Source organism: Rhinolophus ferrumequinum, chromosome 14 (genome assembly GCF_004115265.2).
Source record: "Rhinolophus ferrumequinum isolate MPI-CBG mRhiFer1 chromosome 14, mRhiFer1_v1.p, whole genome shotgun sequence".
In the NCBI taxonomy this organism is placed as follows: domain Eukaryota; kingdom Metazoa; phylum Chordata; class Mammalia; order Chiroptera; family Rhinolophidae; genus Rhinolophus; species Rhinolophus ferrumequinum.
In genome coordinates, this window is record NC_046297.1 from 43,237,424 (window position 1) to 43,253,716 (window position 16,293).

Sequence of the window (16,293 nt, forward strand, 5' to 3'; positions counted from 1 at the left end):
CAAAAAACCAATTCTTGCAGGCCAAGCGACTCACGATGATAATTAGGCACAAGTCACAGGGACCCCAGGACTATAAACAGACAACGAGCACTTGTGTACAGCAAAGGATGCTTATCAGGGGTGCCGGGGGTCTTGCCTTTTTACGTTACAGACTCCTCTGGCAGCCTGGTGAAATCTATGGACCTTTTCAGAATAATGTTTTTAAATGTATTAAATAAAATATGTAGGATTACAAAGGAAACCAATTATATTGAAATGTAGTCTTCAAAATGACATGAACATGTTTGTGATATAGGAATATATATGTTCTTTACTCATGGTTTACATATGATCTCTGGGTATGATTAAAATCTACTGCAGTTTGGAAGTATAAAGGATGAGTATACTCAATATTTTGAAATACCTACAGAATTCTAATATAACATGAAAATATCAGTGATTTCCACTGGTAATAAAAGACAGGTACTGCTAATACTACTGTATGCTCATAATTGCAGGAAATGCTAAATTCCAGTTCAAGGTTAGTGAAAATACAGATGTCTGTTTTCCCCCATACATGTTCATGTATGTACTCTTTGGGCATCTGTAAACCCAGTTAAGGAGGCCTGGCTTTGACCAGGTAGGCTGAGGAAATAGCTGCTCCAGAAATGACGCTGAAGCAAGTTGCTCCTCAAGCATTTTGTCTATGCACCCGCTGTGTTAACTGAGCAGTTCTAGAACCCCAGCGAGTGGGGAAGGTGGTGAGCTCATCCCTGAGAAATGCCACAGCGAGTGCATCCTTCCTTTGTCCCTTCAGCAAGGCTTCATTAGAGCCTTCAGATCGGCATTTCTCCTTTGATTCACACGTGCAGGTATGGACACTGGGAGTCCTGACAAACAGTGTGGGTGCCAGGCTTAGGAGGAAGAGAGAGGAAGTAGAAATTCTTCCAAAGAGAGATGGTGTCAAGCTTTGTGGAGGAGTGACAAAAGCTAATTGTCAACCCTACATTATCAGAGTGTCTCACCAGATTTGGGAACATCAATAAGGTGCTCAAAGAAACTTGCTAGTATTAGAGTTTATTTAGACAGATATAACCAAGCATCTTCCCAAACAGCTTAAAGGAATTTAATTTCTGAGGAAGGGATGCTGAGCTGCTGTACAGCCAGGGTTCTGTAGGAATACTTCCCAATAATTAAGCATTTCTAGAAACGTTAAATTTTGTATTTCTAGTTTTATTGAATTAGGAACTAATTTGACTTATCTTTGTGGCCCAGTAGGAATTGTAATGTGTGTGCGTGTGTATGTGTGTGTGTTTGTGTAAATACATGTCTGTAATCTAGTATGTTGATGATAGTATTCAGCTGTTCTTATTTGTCTATTAGATTTGTCCAGTTACAAAAGGCATATTGAAGTGTCCTACTCCAGTGGTTTTCAAGTTTTCCCCTCCATCTGTAATAATTTTTGCTGAAGTGCCGTGTTGGATGTATAAAGCTTTGTGATTGCTTTACCATTTTCATACATTGTGGTGTTTTTTTTTTTTTATCATTACTACATCCTGCCCATTCTTACCTCATCAATCTTAACTTCTACCTTCTCTAATTTATATTAATCTCATCACTCCTGTTTTCTTTCTGTTTGCGTGTTTGGTGTGGTCATCGCCCATCCCGTCATTCATCGCATGTGTTAAGTGTTTTTCTTTTAAACAACACACAGTTGTTTTTCTCTCCTCATCATTTTTTTTTAATCATTTTCCTCCCTCCTTCCCTCGCTCCCTCCCTCGCTCCCTCCTTCCCTCCCTCCCTCCCTCCCTCCCTCCCTCCATCCCTCCCTTCCTTCTCTCCCACCCACACTCTGTCTTTCAATGGAGAAATTCATTTCATTCTCATTTGGTGTAATGACTAATACACTTAATTTTATTTCTTCCATCTTCCTTTTTGTTTATAGTTTTTTTCAATTTGTGGTTCCCTCTTACTTTGTCTCTCGTTTTGCAGTTGGATTAAGTTGCTCTTTTCTACCTTTTCTTAAAAGTTATTTACTTTTCCTAAATTGTTTCAACCCTTCCTCCCCCTTATTTCTCTATGATTTCAAAATAAAATTCCAACTGTTTTTCCCATAATACTCTATAGCTCCCTCAATTACCTCAGTAAGATGAGACTTCTACAGCTTTCATTTCTCCCCTTGCTAGGATGAGTCCATTGAAATGTTTACCCCATACTGTCCCCACAAACTCCTGATTTATTGATGTTGCTGAAATACCTTAACACTTTCTTTCTAGGAAACGATTAGATTTTTCCTTCTACTATGTTTTTTTTTTTTACTTCTACTTATTTAGCACTTATTTCATATGTGCAGTGTATGCACCTGGAAATTGATAGATGATTATACGTAGATAGATAGATACTCATATAGATATGTAACTGTAGTTATATATACACGTATATATATATGAGGTTGGACAATTAAGTTCGTGAAATCATCCTAGAAAAAGTGCTACACACCTCATTGCTGAATATCACTATGGTCACCTTCAAAGTACTCCACTTGGGAAGCTATGCACTGATGCCAGTGCCTAGTCCACCCTTCAAAGCAATTTTGGAACTCTTTTTCTGGAATGGCCATCAGAGCTGTCGTCGTATTACCCTTGATGTCCTGAATGTCATCAAAATGTCTTCCTTTCGATATTTCCTTTATCTTTGGGTAAAGAAAGAAGTCACTGGGGGCCACATCAGGTGAGTACGGAGGGTGTTCCAATACAGTTATTTGTTTACTGGCTAAAAACTCCCTCACAGACAGTGCTGTGGGAGCTGGTGCATTGTTGTGATGCAAGAGCCATGAATTGTTAGTGAAAAGTTCAGGTCGTCTGACTTTTTCATGCAGTCTTTTCAGCGCTTCCAAACAGTAAACTTGGTTAACTATTTGTCCAGTTGGTACAAATTCATAATGAATAATCCCTCTGATATCCAAAAAGGTTAGCAACATCGTTGCAACAAGTTCACGAACTTGGTATATATATGGTGTATATATAGATATTATATATATAAACGTATATGGCACATACATAGATATTAATATATACATATAAAGAGTATATACGTACATATATAGAGAGAGTCTATCTATCTATCTATCTATCTATCTATCTATCTATCTATCTATCTATCTATCTATCTATCTATCATCTATCTACCTTTATGGCACAGCACTGGTTGCTTTCGTTTTGCTCCCCCGTTGGCCTAGATGAACTCTCTGTTCTGATGCATTTTCTGTTTAGATAGGGTTCTTTTGTATTTTTCTCAAATGGGATATTTGGGTGAAATGCTCTCTGAATCCTTGCATTTCTTAGAATCTGTTCTTTCACCCTGAGGAGTGAGGGATAGCTTGTTGGTGTATAGGATTCTGGTGAAGTCTTTTTTTCAGTAGTCTGTAAGGGTTATTCCACTGTCCTTTGGTTTGTAGTGTTGCAGATGAGAGGAGTGAATTAGGTTTCTTCTTCTTCTCCTTCTCTTTCTGCTCCTCCTCCTCCTCCTCCCTTTTTTGTTTTGTTTTGTTTTGTAACTCTTTCTGTCTGGGAGCTTCCAGAATGTTTTTGTTACCCTTGGAGATCTGGCACTTTTCAGTATGGCCAGATGCATAACATGTCTTTTCTCATTGATCTCTCTTGGGATTCAGAATACTCCCCTCCTACCCCAAAACACGGTCATTCTTCTATTATTTGTTTAACGATTTCCTCTTCTTCATTGTTCCTTTTTCTCTGTCTGGGACTTCAGGTATTCCCATCTTAAATGGCCTGCTTCCATTCTTCAAATCTCTTTTTCTTCATGATTTTCATCTAGCTATGTGTTTTTACTTTGTACTTTGAAACTGTTTTTCTAATTGATCTTTCCTAATACTTACTGGTTTGCATGTATCTTTCAGTTCATTTACTGAACTTTTAATTTTTTTTTCATTCAGTAATGGTAATTTTAGATCAGAATTTTGTACATGTGTGCTATACAGCAATCTTCACAAGCGTTCTTTTATGATCTTCATAAATGCTCTTTTATCTTCTGCCGAAGTGGATGCCTCCAGCAGGAGTTCTGTACACAGAGAATAAGCTCTTCCCAGGATCCAAAGCTATCCTGCATTGGCCTTAGAGCTCTTTAGCCTCTTTTCTTAGCCCCTGCTAGACTGCCCAGTAGTCTAAATTCAAGCCTCACCTGTCTCAGCTGTTAGGGAGCCCCCTCATCCACTGGGCTCAGAAGAGGCCGGCGGAGTGGATTTGGGAGGGGGAAGGCATGAGAGGCATTTAGGGTCAGTCACCCCAGACTTCATCTCTAAACCACCGGTATTATTACTTTATAGTTATAAAAGTGAATCATAATCATTGTGAAAATAAAATAAACAGCACAGGATTGAACAAAGTAAAAAGTAAAAGAATCTTCTTATTTCTGTCCATTCTTCCAAGGTAGCTAACTGTTAGTAGATTGCTGGGTCCCTGATATGTTTTCAATTCACTTACATATATATTTTTTAAAATGCAAATGAGATCACATTATATATATATATATATATATATATATATATATATATATACTGTTTTGCAACTTGTTTTTCCCCCCCCTTAGTATGTTAAGAACATTTTTTTTTTCATATACAAAAGGTCGGACAATTAAGTTCGCAAACTTTCCCCTGTTCATTTACACAGTGGAAAGTTTGTGAACTTAATTGTCCAATCTTCGTAGGCTTCCCACATTTCTTTTAACTATTGAATGACTGCATGGTTTTCAACTGTGAAAATATCAAGATGTGCTTGTGGTTTTAGCAGTTTCTTTATTTTGAACAGTGATGCTTTGAAGAGCTTTGCATACTTCTGAGTGTTTTTCTGTAGACCAGATAACTAGATGTGGAATGTACGGGTCAAAGGGTATATGCACTTTAAATTTCAATAGCTTCTGCCAAATTTCCCTCCAAAAAGGTTGAGCTTATTGCTTTCCCATCTATGGAATGTAAGAGCTGTTTCTCATATTCTGGCTGACACTGTATTATCAATTTTTTAGTTTTTGTTAATCTGATAGATTAAAAGTAGTATCCTACTGTTGCTGTAATTTGAACTTTTAAATTATGTATGAAGTAGTGCATTTTTCATATGCTTATTGTCCTATTGTATTTTTCTTGTGAATTACTTCATGATGTTTTCTTCCTTTTCCCATTGAATTGTTGTATTATGATGATGATGGTGGTGGTGGTGGTGGTGGTGATTATTACTATTTGCAGGGGTTCTTTCCAACTTAAGGAAGTTAGTTCAACGCAAATGAATGTCTGTCATTTGCGTTGCAAAAATGTTTCCCAGTGTATTATTTGTCCTCCGCTGTTTATGGTGGTTTTTGCTCTACTGGTCTTTTAAATTCTATGTTGTTTTATCAAACTTTTGACCTTTTTTCTTCAGGTTTCATACCTTGCTTGGAAAGCTCTTCCTTACTTGAAGATGCTATCTATACAAAGAATTGACTCGTCATTTCTTCTTAAATGGTTTTATCTTTCACATGTAAATCTTTGATCTGATTTATTTTGATATAAGGAATGGAGAAGGGATCTAGCTTAACTTGTTAAATTTTTTCTATATGGCTACCTGTTTAATTCAATATAATGATTAGAGTCCATCTTTTTCTGACTTATCTGAAATGACACCTTCATCATCGATTAAATTTCATGTGGCTGAATCTACTGTTGAATGATTTAAAGTTTGTCTAAAGGGAGAGCCTTGCAAGTGAGACATTTTGAGAGTTTGACTCATGAGTGAAGGTCACTGGCACTCAGGAAAATCTCCAAGAGAGTGAAGTTGGAACTTTCTCTCTGCCTCTGCTTGGGCACCCCTTCTGTGTTCATCTGCCTTTTTATTATTGGTGTTACAGATATCTGAGAAATACGGGCTGCCTGTGGAGAAGATAGCAAAGCTGTACAAGAAAAGCAAAAAAGGGTAAGAAGAAACTGAACTTAAATTGATTTCCAAATCAGATAAGTCAACATAGTGCTTAAAAAAAAAAAAAAAAAAAAAGATGCCTCTTTTTGTTAGGTCTGTTGTCCACCTTTTATAAAAATTGTTTGTCATCCATCCAAGTAAGCAGCTTGTGAGTGCAATACATTTTGAAGACCTTTAATGAGAGAGAGAGGGAGGGTGATAGTGCATTGTCAGCATGCCAGCTGAGATGCCCTAATCCAGTGACAGGATTAGTGGGTGGAATAGAGGGGTCAAGAAATGGGGAGATGGCGAAGTCACCCTTCTGTAGAAAGTGGAGTTTATAGAGAATCCCGTGCTGCTCTTGGGGTTGGTTTCAGGGTGGGACAGGAGGAACAAAAAGGATTCATTCTTCTGAGATAATTATTAACAAAATGATTTAAATGACCATTGGACCTGCTTGTTCTCAATGTTAAGAGCAATAAGTCTCATTTATTGGGTGTTCAGAGATTCTGGGTCCCTTGCTACGTGCTTTATGCGCATTGCTCCATAATTCCTCACCACTCTATGAGGTAGACTCTTATCCCTAACATACTGATGAGGAAACTGAGCCAGATGGAGGTTAAGCATCTTGCCCAAGGTCTCATATTCAGTAGGTGGGACAGAGGTGAACCCAGGTCTGTGGCTCCAAAGCTGAAGTCCTTGTCTCCTCATTGCTCTGTACCACCTCCAGTTCTCCTGGGGCTTCTTGTGTGTGAGGCCCCAAGGGCAGAGGCTGCAGGAGCTGGATCTAGTGCCAGGAGAGTGTCTCCACTGAATCAGTTTCTGGAGCCATTTTCCTACAAAAAGCAGAAAATAGGTCTTTAAACCCTTCTCTGGGCGTCTTTCATAAAGGAAATTGATTATCTGGGAAGCTCAGGCTTTCGGAGTGACGGAATCTTTTGGTTGATTGGGAGTCAAGGAAGAAACGCTTTCTGCTTGAGCCCTTGTCGGAAAGGTCACTAGCATGCATATTACAGTTTTTTCCAAGGTCAATGAAGTGGGCTGTGTTTATTCTCTGATAGTGAGATTTGAGTGGTGTCTCCTGGTCTTGCTGTTGATTAGAACCTCAGTGCCGACGTATATGCCAATGGTGATAACATTTCACTTTCACTGAGCACTGAATCAGGCCCTGTGCTAAATGCTTTAATTCTAACAACAAGCCTTTAAAGCAGGGTTGTTATTTTCAGTTTTGCAGAAGAATAAACTGAAGCTCTGAAAGTCTAAACAACTTGCCTGATGACAGAGAGCCGTAAATGAGAGTCACTTCTTCATTCTCAAGCTAAGATCTGTTTGACTTTGATGAAAGGGATTAAATCATGGACAGACCCTGAATGTTGCTGGTTTTCTTAAAACTAAATCCACTGGGGATGGTTAACTGAGGAGTAGTTCACATGTGGGAAAGTATGAGCTTCAGACTGAGGCAAATCTAGTTTCAAAACCTAGCTCAGTCATGATCTAGCTGAACTTGGGGAAATGATTTAACCTCACTGAGCTCAGTTTTTCATGTGCAAAATGGCAGTGGTCACGCCTTCTGTCTAGAATGCTATGAGGATGAAATGCAAGGTCCCTGAAACACTGGGACATATTACATGCTCAGAAAGGATAGTTGAGCTATCCTTGTTTATTTTTCAAATTCTTGTTTATTTTCCTCTTCCTTCTTACTTTTTAAGATGCATTTTCAAGAATCAGTATTGTTTAATGAAAATAAGGGACCTAACTGTTTAGGTCCTGGCTCTGTCAATAGCTAAATCTGTGGGTTCAGGAGGCTCTGTTCACTTCCGTTTACCAGTTGGTAGAGCAAGACGGTTGGATTGAATGAGCTCTGAAGCCCTGTTTAGTAAGCAGTCTTGAGGTTAGTTCTGAGACGTCGAGGCTTTGCTTTCCTCAAACTGCTTTCTGGAGAAAGAAAATATAATGCGTGTCTTCTTTCCCTGCCTTGTCTCCTCTCTTCCACCCCTCCTAGCCTCTCTTGCAAAGAATAGCAAAGGGAACCCCAGCCTGGAGCCTGCTGAGCGCACAGTTCATGGCATTTTTGTTTCTTATCTTCCATCCCCCTCCCCCCACCCCGGCAGCATCTTGGTGAACATGGACGACAACATCATTGAGCACTACTCGAATGAGGACACCTTCATCCTCAACATGGAGAGCATGGTGGAAGGCTTCAAGATCACACTCATGGAAATCTGAGCCCCGGTCTCGGCTTGCCCTCGGCAGGAGCCCTCAGTGCGTTCCTCTGCGGAGAGATGGAGGCCCTGGCCCCAGAGCCTGCAGACTCACCTCACCCATCTCACAACTGCTGTTACACGACTGCGCTCGGGGGCGGGGCAAGGCACCAAGCCCCATTCCTTGTCAGTGTGTTTGGCCCGTCCACCAGCTCCTGCTGTGCAGCTGAGGCCCAAGCCCCTTGGGAAGGGGCTTTGGGCCTGTCAGACCCTTATTTATTGTCCACCCTGTTCCAGAGCCCAGGGCCAGGCCCGCCAGGACTCTGCAGGTCCCTGCTGGCTCCAGAGGACACCATCCAGAGCCCACCCCTTCAAGGGAAACACCGCCAATCTATTCATCTCGAGTAGCCTTAGAAGGTCTCATCCCGTTGGTCTTACCTCTCCACTTCTCCCGAGTGGCTGGACAAAATGAGCTGCTGCTTGGGGCAGTAGTCAGAGGTGGGGAAAGAGATGGATGCTCCCTTACTGGTCAACCCTTCAGGTTGCTCTGGAGAAGGTCATCTTGCTAGATACCTCCAGGGGTCCCCAGTGAGTGGCCACCAGGCCTTGTACAGGAGGACATTCAGCTACCATGTAATTAGTAAGTGACACAGAAGATATGCCTGGCTATCATGTACATAGTGTTCATAATATTGCAATAATATATTTTATCTGTGGTATGTGGGCATGTTTACTGCCACTGGCCTAGGGGAGGCACATACCTGGAGACTGCTTCCTACAAGAGGTTTCTGCCTCTGTGCTGTTCAGGAGACTCTCTGGGCTAGGGAAGTGGCCTTCAGGGTGTCAGGTGATTGCAGCGGGTGCCAAGATGGATGCTCCTGTAGGCATGCCAGGGGCTCGAGCCTGTCCACAGAAGGAGCCCCATCTCCTCTCCAAGGGCACAACCCATCCTGGAGGCCACCACCTTTATCACATGGTGACGTGCTTTGCTTGAGTCTCACTCTAAGTGGTCTTGTGGGAAACGTCACATTGTCTGAGGCCCCAGCTCCTCCGCTTTGGTGTCAGCACTGCCTGAGCTTTCTGGAGAGACTTCAGGGGGGTGCCACCAGGGCCCTGTCGCTTGGGCCTGCTGCAAAACTCCTTGGCTGTCGTCAGGAGCCTGGCCACTGTGCAGTACCGCGCAGCTTACAAGCACGTCCTTCATCTCAAGTGGCCCCCTTAAAAGCCCGACTGCAGTTCTGAGAACGTTGCCAACAGCTCAGCTCTGAATGGGCAGGCCGGGGGCTGCCTCTTGGGCCTCACCAGAGAGGGAGGGACCAGCCACCTCTGCTCCTGGCTGCTGGATTTGGAGGGAGGGAGGGAAGGACCGTGCCCCCACGGGCCCTGGCTCTTCTGAAACCAGCCTCTGGAGGAGAACCCCATCTCCTGCTACATGCCCTGGGAGACCAAGAGGAGAAAAACTGCTTCCCTAAATAATCATGAACCGTCCTGGACTGCTGTTCTCTTTGAGGGACTAGTGGTTTGCCTTCACCCTTGTAGGTGGAAGCACTAGTTTTTTGGTAGTTAGACACATCCGCCAGCCAAGGTCCAGGATCTAGGACAGGTTCTATGTAAAGGCCCAAATTTGTTTGTAAAGCACTTTGACATCTTACCTGGGGGCTCTCCAAGGGCTCCCTGCCCTCCCACCCCATCTGCCCCAGGGGCCCAGAGCAGGATGGAAGGGCTGCTTCCAGCTCAGCTGTTTCTCCTTGAGGCTGCAGAGGATTTGAATTGAAATGGAGGGCAGGTGCCGTGCCTGGGGAAACCTCTGGGTGCTGGTGAGGGGGCACCTTTCTGTGTGTCTTCTGGACACCTTACCCCTCCCCATGATGCCAAAGGTTTGCAACCTGGATTCAGCTCTGCTTCAGTCTGTCCCATCCTCCTCCACTCTGTGACTTCCATGCCCTGGACCAGCAGCTGGGAGAACCTCCTGGGAACTAATGGAGCTCTGTTCTAAGATGGGCACATTCAGTGTCGGAAATACCTGATGTACTATGCACTTCCCGTGCTCCTTGCCTTAGGAGTGGTTTCAAACATGATTGGCAGGTGGAATGGCAAATACTTTTGGGCTGGGGCTTAGGACTCTAGGGCAGGGAAAAGATCAAATTGTGGGCAGTTTGACACAGGTTACCTACCCTTCTCTCTTTAGCCTCTGTGGAAAAAAATGTTTGCAGGTCCTGCCCTAGGCAGAGGATGAATAAGAGATGCTTTTGCATTTGTCCCAGGCCCCTGAGCAATCACTGTGGTGACCTCTGCCAGAACAAAGAACATGAGGTCAGTGCCACCAAAGGGTGGTGCAGAGTGTCACCTCCCACCTGTCCCACCCCCTCTGCATTCTCAGAGTGCTCATGGCTTAGCCATGATGTGTCTTTCACTGTGTATGTTATCAGAGCTTTGTGAAGAACATTTCCTGAGCAAAAACACTCCAAAAAGAGGAAAATTTGCCCTCCTCGTCGTCTTCTTTTTTTTTTTTTTTGTCCCTTAAATGAATCACACTCAAATAAATTAGATTTTTAAAAAAATCCATGTAAAATAAGGGACATGTGAAACAAGTGTTTTTTTTAAAGACATACGCAAACTGCTTAGACTTTACAGGTGTTTGGAAATTGGGCCAACAGAAAAATGCAATCACACGTCATCTTGGAATTGGATCCTAAAAGACTAAGGTGTGTCCCGGGCCAGAAATTTAGGAAGCATTAAATGAATCAAACATTTATTTCCTTCTTATTTAAAATTGTGAAAAGGCAGCAGAAACAGAGGGTTTGTGCCAAATTCTATGAACAGCCCTTTCTTAAAGATAAGCAAGGGAGATTGATAGATGAACAATGTGCTCTCGTGTTTAAGAAAAAAAGCAGATGTAACTTAATAGTTTTGTAAATGGGAGAAGGGGAATCTATAAACTATAAATACAGTTATTTTATTTTTTGTACATTTTTAAGAAGAAAAAAATAAATATTCATAAAGTAAGAGTAAACGACAGTGTCTGGTACTTTCCATGAGATTGGTGTGAGGGTTCTTTGCCTGAATGGAAAGGAACCTCTGTGTAAGCTTGGAAGTACCCTTTGAGTACCTTTGAGCACTAGGCTTCAACACAGTGAGTATTTCCTCTTCTGGGTGACTTGTTGGGTCCTACCCCAAGGTTAAGTGAGAAGAAGGCTGAAGAAGCCCAAGAGACTTACAGTGCGACCGTGACAGGCCAACAGGGTGGCTATTCTTGGCCAGTTCCTCAGGGCAGGGAGGAGGTTCTGTCCGTTCACTGCGACCTTCCTCACTCCCAGCTCACTCACCCCCACTGACTAACCACAGAGCTTTCCTGTTCTGTAGTTCATCTGTACCAATCTCTACACGGGCTAAGACCACATGGCTGAAACTCCAGTTTCATCACAACAGTCTCTTGCCCTGGAACCCACGGGCTTGCTAGTATCTGTCAGCTCAGATGTGAACACCTCGACTTATTATCCCAGTACCTACTGGTGTTTCCTCAGTGAACACCACCTATACTCCTTCAACCATCGTCCCGAGAGACTCTCTGTTCCAAACAAGTAACATTTCTATATTCTACATCTCACCTCTCTGTCTCTCCATGTCCGCAGCTTTCAAATCTTGGCTAAAAAGTTGCCTTCAGAAAGCCTTCCCTATCTTCATCCCCAGCAGCTTCTATGCTGGGCCAGAGTGCAGGGAAGAGGAGGCTGGGAGAAGTGCTTATTGAAGGGGCTTCTGGAGAGATCGGTGGATGAGAAATGGGCCATGGGGCCTTTTGCCAGGCTCCATGTTCCACCCTCAGTAGAGGGTCTGAAGCCATTGCCCACAGGTCCTGCTGAGGCTGCAGCTGGTCTCCGCACCTCCCCTGAGGCACCCACTCCCTGGATGCATGGCAGTCGTCCTGCTGTCCCGTGAACTCTGTTTACCATGTGTGCCACCCCTCCTCCCACCTCCCTGTACTGGGACTCTAGGTGGGTAGGCCAGGAGGACCAATCGCCAGGGCCAGAGGTTCCAGTTCCACCTTCTGCTCTATGCCAGTTCAGTTACTGTGGACCAGGTGCTGTGCCCCTTGCTGGGGACAAAGAGGCAGATGAGAGGCAGCTGCAGTCTGCCCTCAGAGGCTGTGATGTGCCAAGTGATAACAGCCTGGCATCATCAGCACAATAACAGGGGTCACCCCTAGGGGAGTCAGGACTCTGTTATCCCTTCAGTCCTAAGGCACACAAACCCTTGGCTTTTCACAATGGGATGAGAGGTCACCAAATGTGAACCTCACTTTGAGAAGGCTGCCAACTCAAGTGCCTGAACCCTATGGATCTGAGGGTCAGTAGGAATGGGGAAGGGGATGGTATCTGGGCCAGTCCACATCCTCCAGGAAGCAGAAGCCAAGATAGGATTAGATGTTCAAGAGATTTATTGGGGGAATTCACGTGAAGGATAAAGGGGAAACAAGCAGGCAAGACAGAGCGTGCAGACTGGCCCAAGCAAAAGGAGGAGGCAGGGAAGGAAGCTTGGGCAGGAGATGCCTCAGACTGCCTTGGCCAGGCCAGCAGAGGGTCCCTGAGGAAGGTCATAGGCAGGGAGACTCCCTTGTAGGACAAGAATGACCCAGTTCTAATACCCCCGCCAAGCACAGTCATTGACTGGGAGCAGCCCTGGGAGAGCGTGGCCTCAGAGTGAGGGTGGCTCCCAAGGCTGTAATTGGAGCCTGTCAATCAGCTGTGCTTCCAGCAGCAGGTTCTCGCAACAGAAGATCTGAACCTCTGTGGTCATCACAGCCAATCTCTTCTAAAAAAATCGGTAGAGATCCACTGGGGTTCTACTTTTACATGTAAACATTCCCTGAGTGGGTTTTCTAGTTTACCACCTTATTATGATACACCCTTCGTCCCCGGGGGCCTTCATCCCTACATTTGTCTGAACTCTACTTAAGTAGATGCACAGGTTAATTTTGGAGACTTGGGAATTCTAGGAAACAGTGGGGGCCTCTGATCAGCCATTAGCAGCAAAAGAGAGGAAGGGGATATTGAAAGGAGACAAGGCACATGTCACCTGCCTGTTCCCTGGGTAGCAAACACCTCTCAGGCACCACTCAGGAAAGAACTTGATTTCTGCTCTGCCGCCCCGTGTGGGTGTTAAGCTACTTCATAATCATTTTCATGGAGTTGGACAGAACTTAACCAGCTGAGCCGTGAGCTTGGTCTCCTACTTCTTTGCTGATAATTCTCATCCCTACTTTTCCCTCCACCTTCAAGACTATAGTGCTTAGAACTGTGTTGGCTCAGCACTGAACACTCAATGCAAGCGCAGTAAAGTGATTAAATACTGATGTTGGAAAGGTACATTTTGAGTGAGACTGTCCATCTGTCTGTCTACAGATGTGTGATACACTCATGGCAGAGCTATGAGTATTTAATAAGGGTCCACACGCTGAGCGGCCCAGAATTTTGAAGCCGTTTCATCAATCCCTTCTAGAGAACTATGAAAATGCCATCCATCTGCTGGAGAAAAGAAGTTATGAAATAAGCCTCCCTGAGGCCCCGGCCCCTCCCTGAGCTTCCCTAGGGGTTAACTCCACACTGTGGAGTGTCTTCAGAGTGATCATTGTTTGCAACCCCAGGGAGACCTGGGACGGACGTGGCACATTAACACCCAGCGCAGCAAGCGCCCCATCTAAGGGCCAGTCTGAGTCCCGGCCGCGTGCCCAGCATTCCGGTGTAGAGGAACCTGTTGGATATGAATGTGCCATTGGTTATACCCTTGGCCTGAACATCTCTTCACTTTGCAACAATCTGTATATGTTAGGTGGATGCAACTGATACTCTAGTGCCTTGGGAAATGCAGGGGTCAATGTTTTTCCTCTTATTTCTTCAGCCACCTCAAAAACCAGAAAATTTCTGGCCAGTGCTGACCATTGAGCTAGGGCAGAAACCATACGGAGGAGGAGGCCAGTATCAGCACCTGGACCCGCACACAGGCACGGACTCGGCTGGAGCAGCAGTTTAGGCGTGGAAACCTCATGGCCCAGTCATTTTAAACAATCAACGTGTTGGACCGCCAACGTCAACTGATATAGGAGCCACTCCACATGATAGGAGATATATATATATATATATATATATATATATATATACATACACACACACACACACACACATACATAGATATATATAAATTATATATATAATTAAATATATATATATATAAAATTAAATCCACTTGTGGCAAGTGCCCCCTGGGGCATAGAGACAGGTGGGATGATAGCGCCCTCAGCACCCCTTCCCACCCTAAACGAGGGTATGAACAGTCAATCACTCTGTCTCATCGATCAAGTTGCAAGTCACTTTATTCCAGTCCCTTGAACATCACAGGCTGGCTTGGTTTCAGGCAGGACAGACTTCATTTCCAGAGGTCCCTCAACACAGCAATGACAATGAACAGCCCAGCACAGGAGTGACATAAACCTTTAGGCATCCAGCCTACTTGGTGCTGCAGAGTCCCTTAGCCAAACTGGAGTGCACTGGATTAGACATACAAAGACCTTCCCAGGAAGGAGGAGAAAAAGAAAAACAATCCTTGAGAAAATACAGACAGGATCAACAGAGGGCCAGAACCAGGGCTTCTCTGTACACCCCAGGCATGGGGGTGATTTTAGTCATGCGTCTGGCTCTGTTTTCTTTCCTAAACAGCTGGAGACCCTCTTCCCTGCTCCTCACTCCACTTCTAGGTTCTAGGGAACAGAATGAGTCTGGCTCAACAAGATGTCACGGCCGAGGGCAGAGAGTCCAGGTGAGTTTCCCAAACATTAACTGACTCCACCATCTAAGGAGAACTAAAAGGAGGAATTAGGTCTTCAATCAAGAACAGGAATAGCGGGATACACATCCTGAACACTACTGATGGAGGCGCTGGGTTCCCTTGCCCACTCTGCACTCCATGTCTTAATTCCCTGTTTTTCAAAACCCGATTTTATCACTTGAACTATAGAGGAACTTGGCAAGTCTCAGTATAAAACCACTATGAGAAACTGACACTCAGAGGAAGAATAAGGTTATTTTACTATGTCCAGGTCTCAAAATTTCACCCTGTAAAGCTGGTTCATTTTGGTCAACCACACAAATTTGGATTTTTGCTACCCGTTAAAATGGACTCAAGTAATAGGCAGGAATCTGGAGATTAGAATGGGCTCAGCATCATTTTCCTGGAGGTTATGATATCTACCTTGTTGTGGTCCTTAGTCTACAGGAAGTAGTGTGACAGCAGCAGACCCACTGGGGACCTCTCTGCCTTTTCTCGGGGCAGGTTCTCCCCATCTACATCCTTGGATGTTTGAGCTTCCTCAAGCCTATGGCTTATGAAAATACTTCCCTACGACCAGCAATTTTTACTCTTAACTTTTAATTCAAATTAGTATGTATGAGGTCGCTAGACTGAACAGCAACTCAGGTTTGTGTTGTCACTTCTAGAAATAGAAATTGGCATTCAAAGAACATGGTGATGGAAAATGCTTCTTGGTTCTCCACAGTGGGCCTTGGAAGCCACAGACGCACTTGCCCATGCCGTCTTCATGGTGAATCAGATGACTGCCCAACCTCTGACTCTGTTGCGCTACTTGGGGAATGGAAAGTCACCATTCCAGATATGGCTCCCCTAACCATTCATGTGGATCAAACCATTGGGATGTCCTGAAACTTTATGCGATTGGGGCGAGGGGGAGCCTACATAATATTGCTCTGCTCAGAAAAACGCCACACCTCCAATGTAATATTACCAATGAGCTGCTGGGCTGGGTGGGCAAACCATCACCTCACATCTCACAAATGTTACCCTTTTGGTGCTCGAATTGACGTCTCACGTAAACCTGCTTCTACTCTCCAGGCACTGCTACTCCGGAAAAACATTCAAAATTAAATTTGGGCCCTAGTCATGGTTACTTTGTACTTTTCTGGAATATATAAAATATACCTGTTGATTGGTGCATTTGTGCAAAGACAAATATGACTTTAAAACAAGACATAGACATTCATTATAGTTGGCTTACTTCACAATAAGCTACTAGAAACAGTCTTCTGTAATAAGATTGGATTAGTGCTCACTAAACATGCAGTTCATTTAAACAAGGCAAAACACTTAATTTGGTCTGCAATACCCAA

General features: G+C 44.0%; 1 protein-coding gene across 3 annotated transcripts in view; it reads left to right on the top strand.

Annotated features, from left to right (window-relative positions):
- The window catches only part of GRHL2 (grainyhead like transcription factor 2), a 154,566-nt gene extending 142,779 nt beyond the window's left edge, over positions 1-11,787 (top strand). For 2 of the 3 annotated variants that reach the window (XM_033126704.1, XM_033126705.1), the window contains exons 15-16: positions 5,872-5,936; positions 8,030-11,787. In XM_033126704.1, coding sequence (XP_032982595.1) covers positions 5,872-5,936; positions 8,030-8,144 — 180 coding nt within the window. In that variant the 3' untranslated portion in view covers positions 8,145-11,787. The remainder of the gene's footprint in view (positions 1-5,871; positions 5,937-8,029) is intronic. The other variant, XM_033126706.1, reaches the window with a different exon arrangement.
- Positions 11,788-16,293: the final 4,506 nt, after the last annotated feature.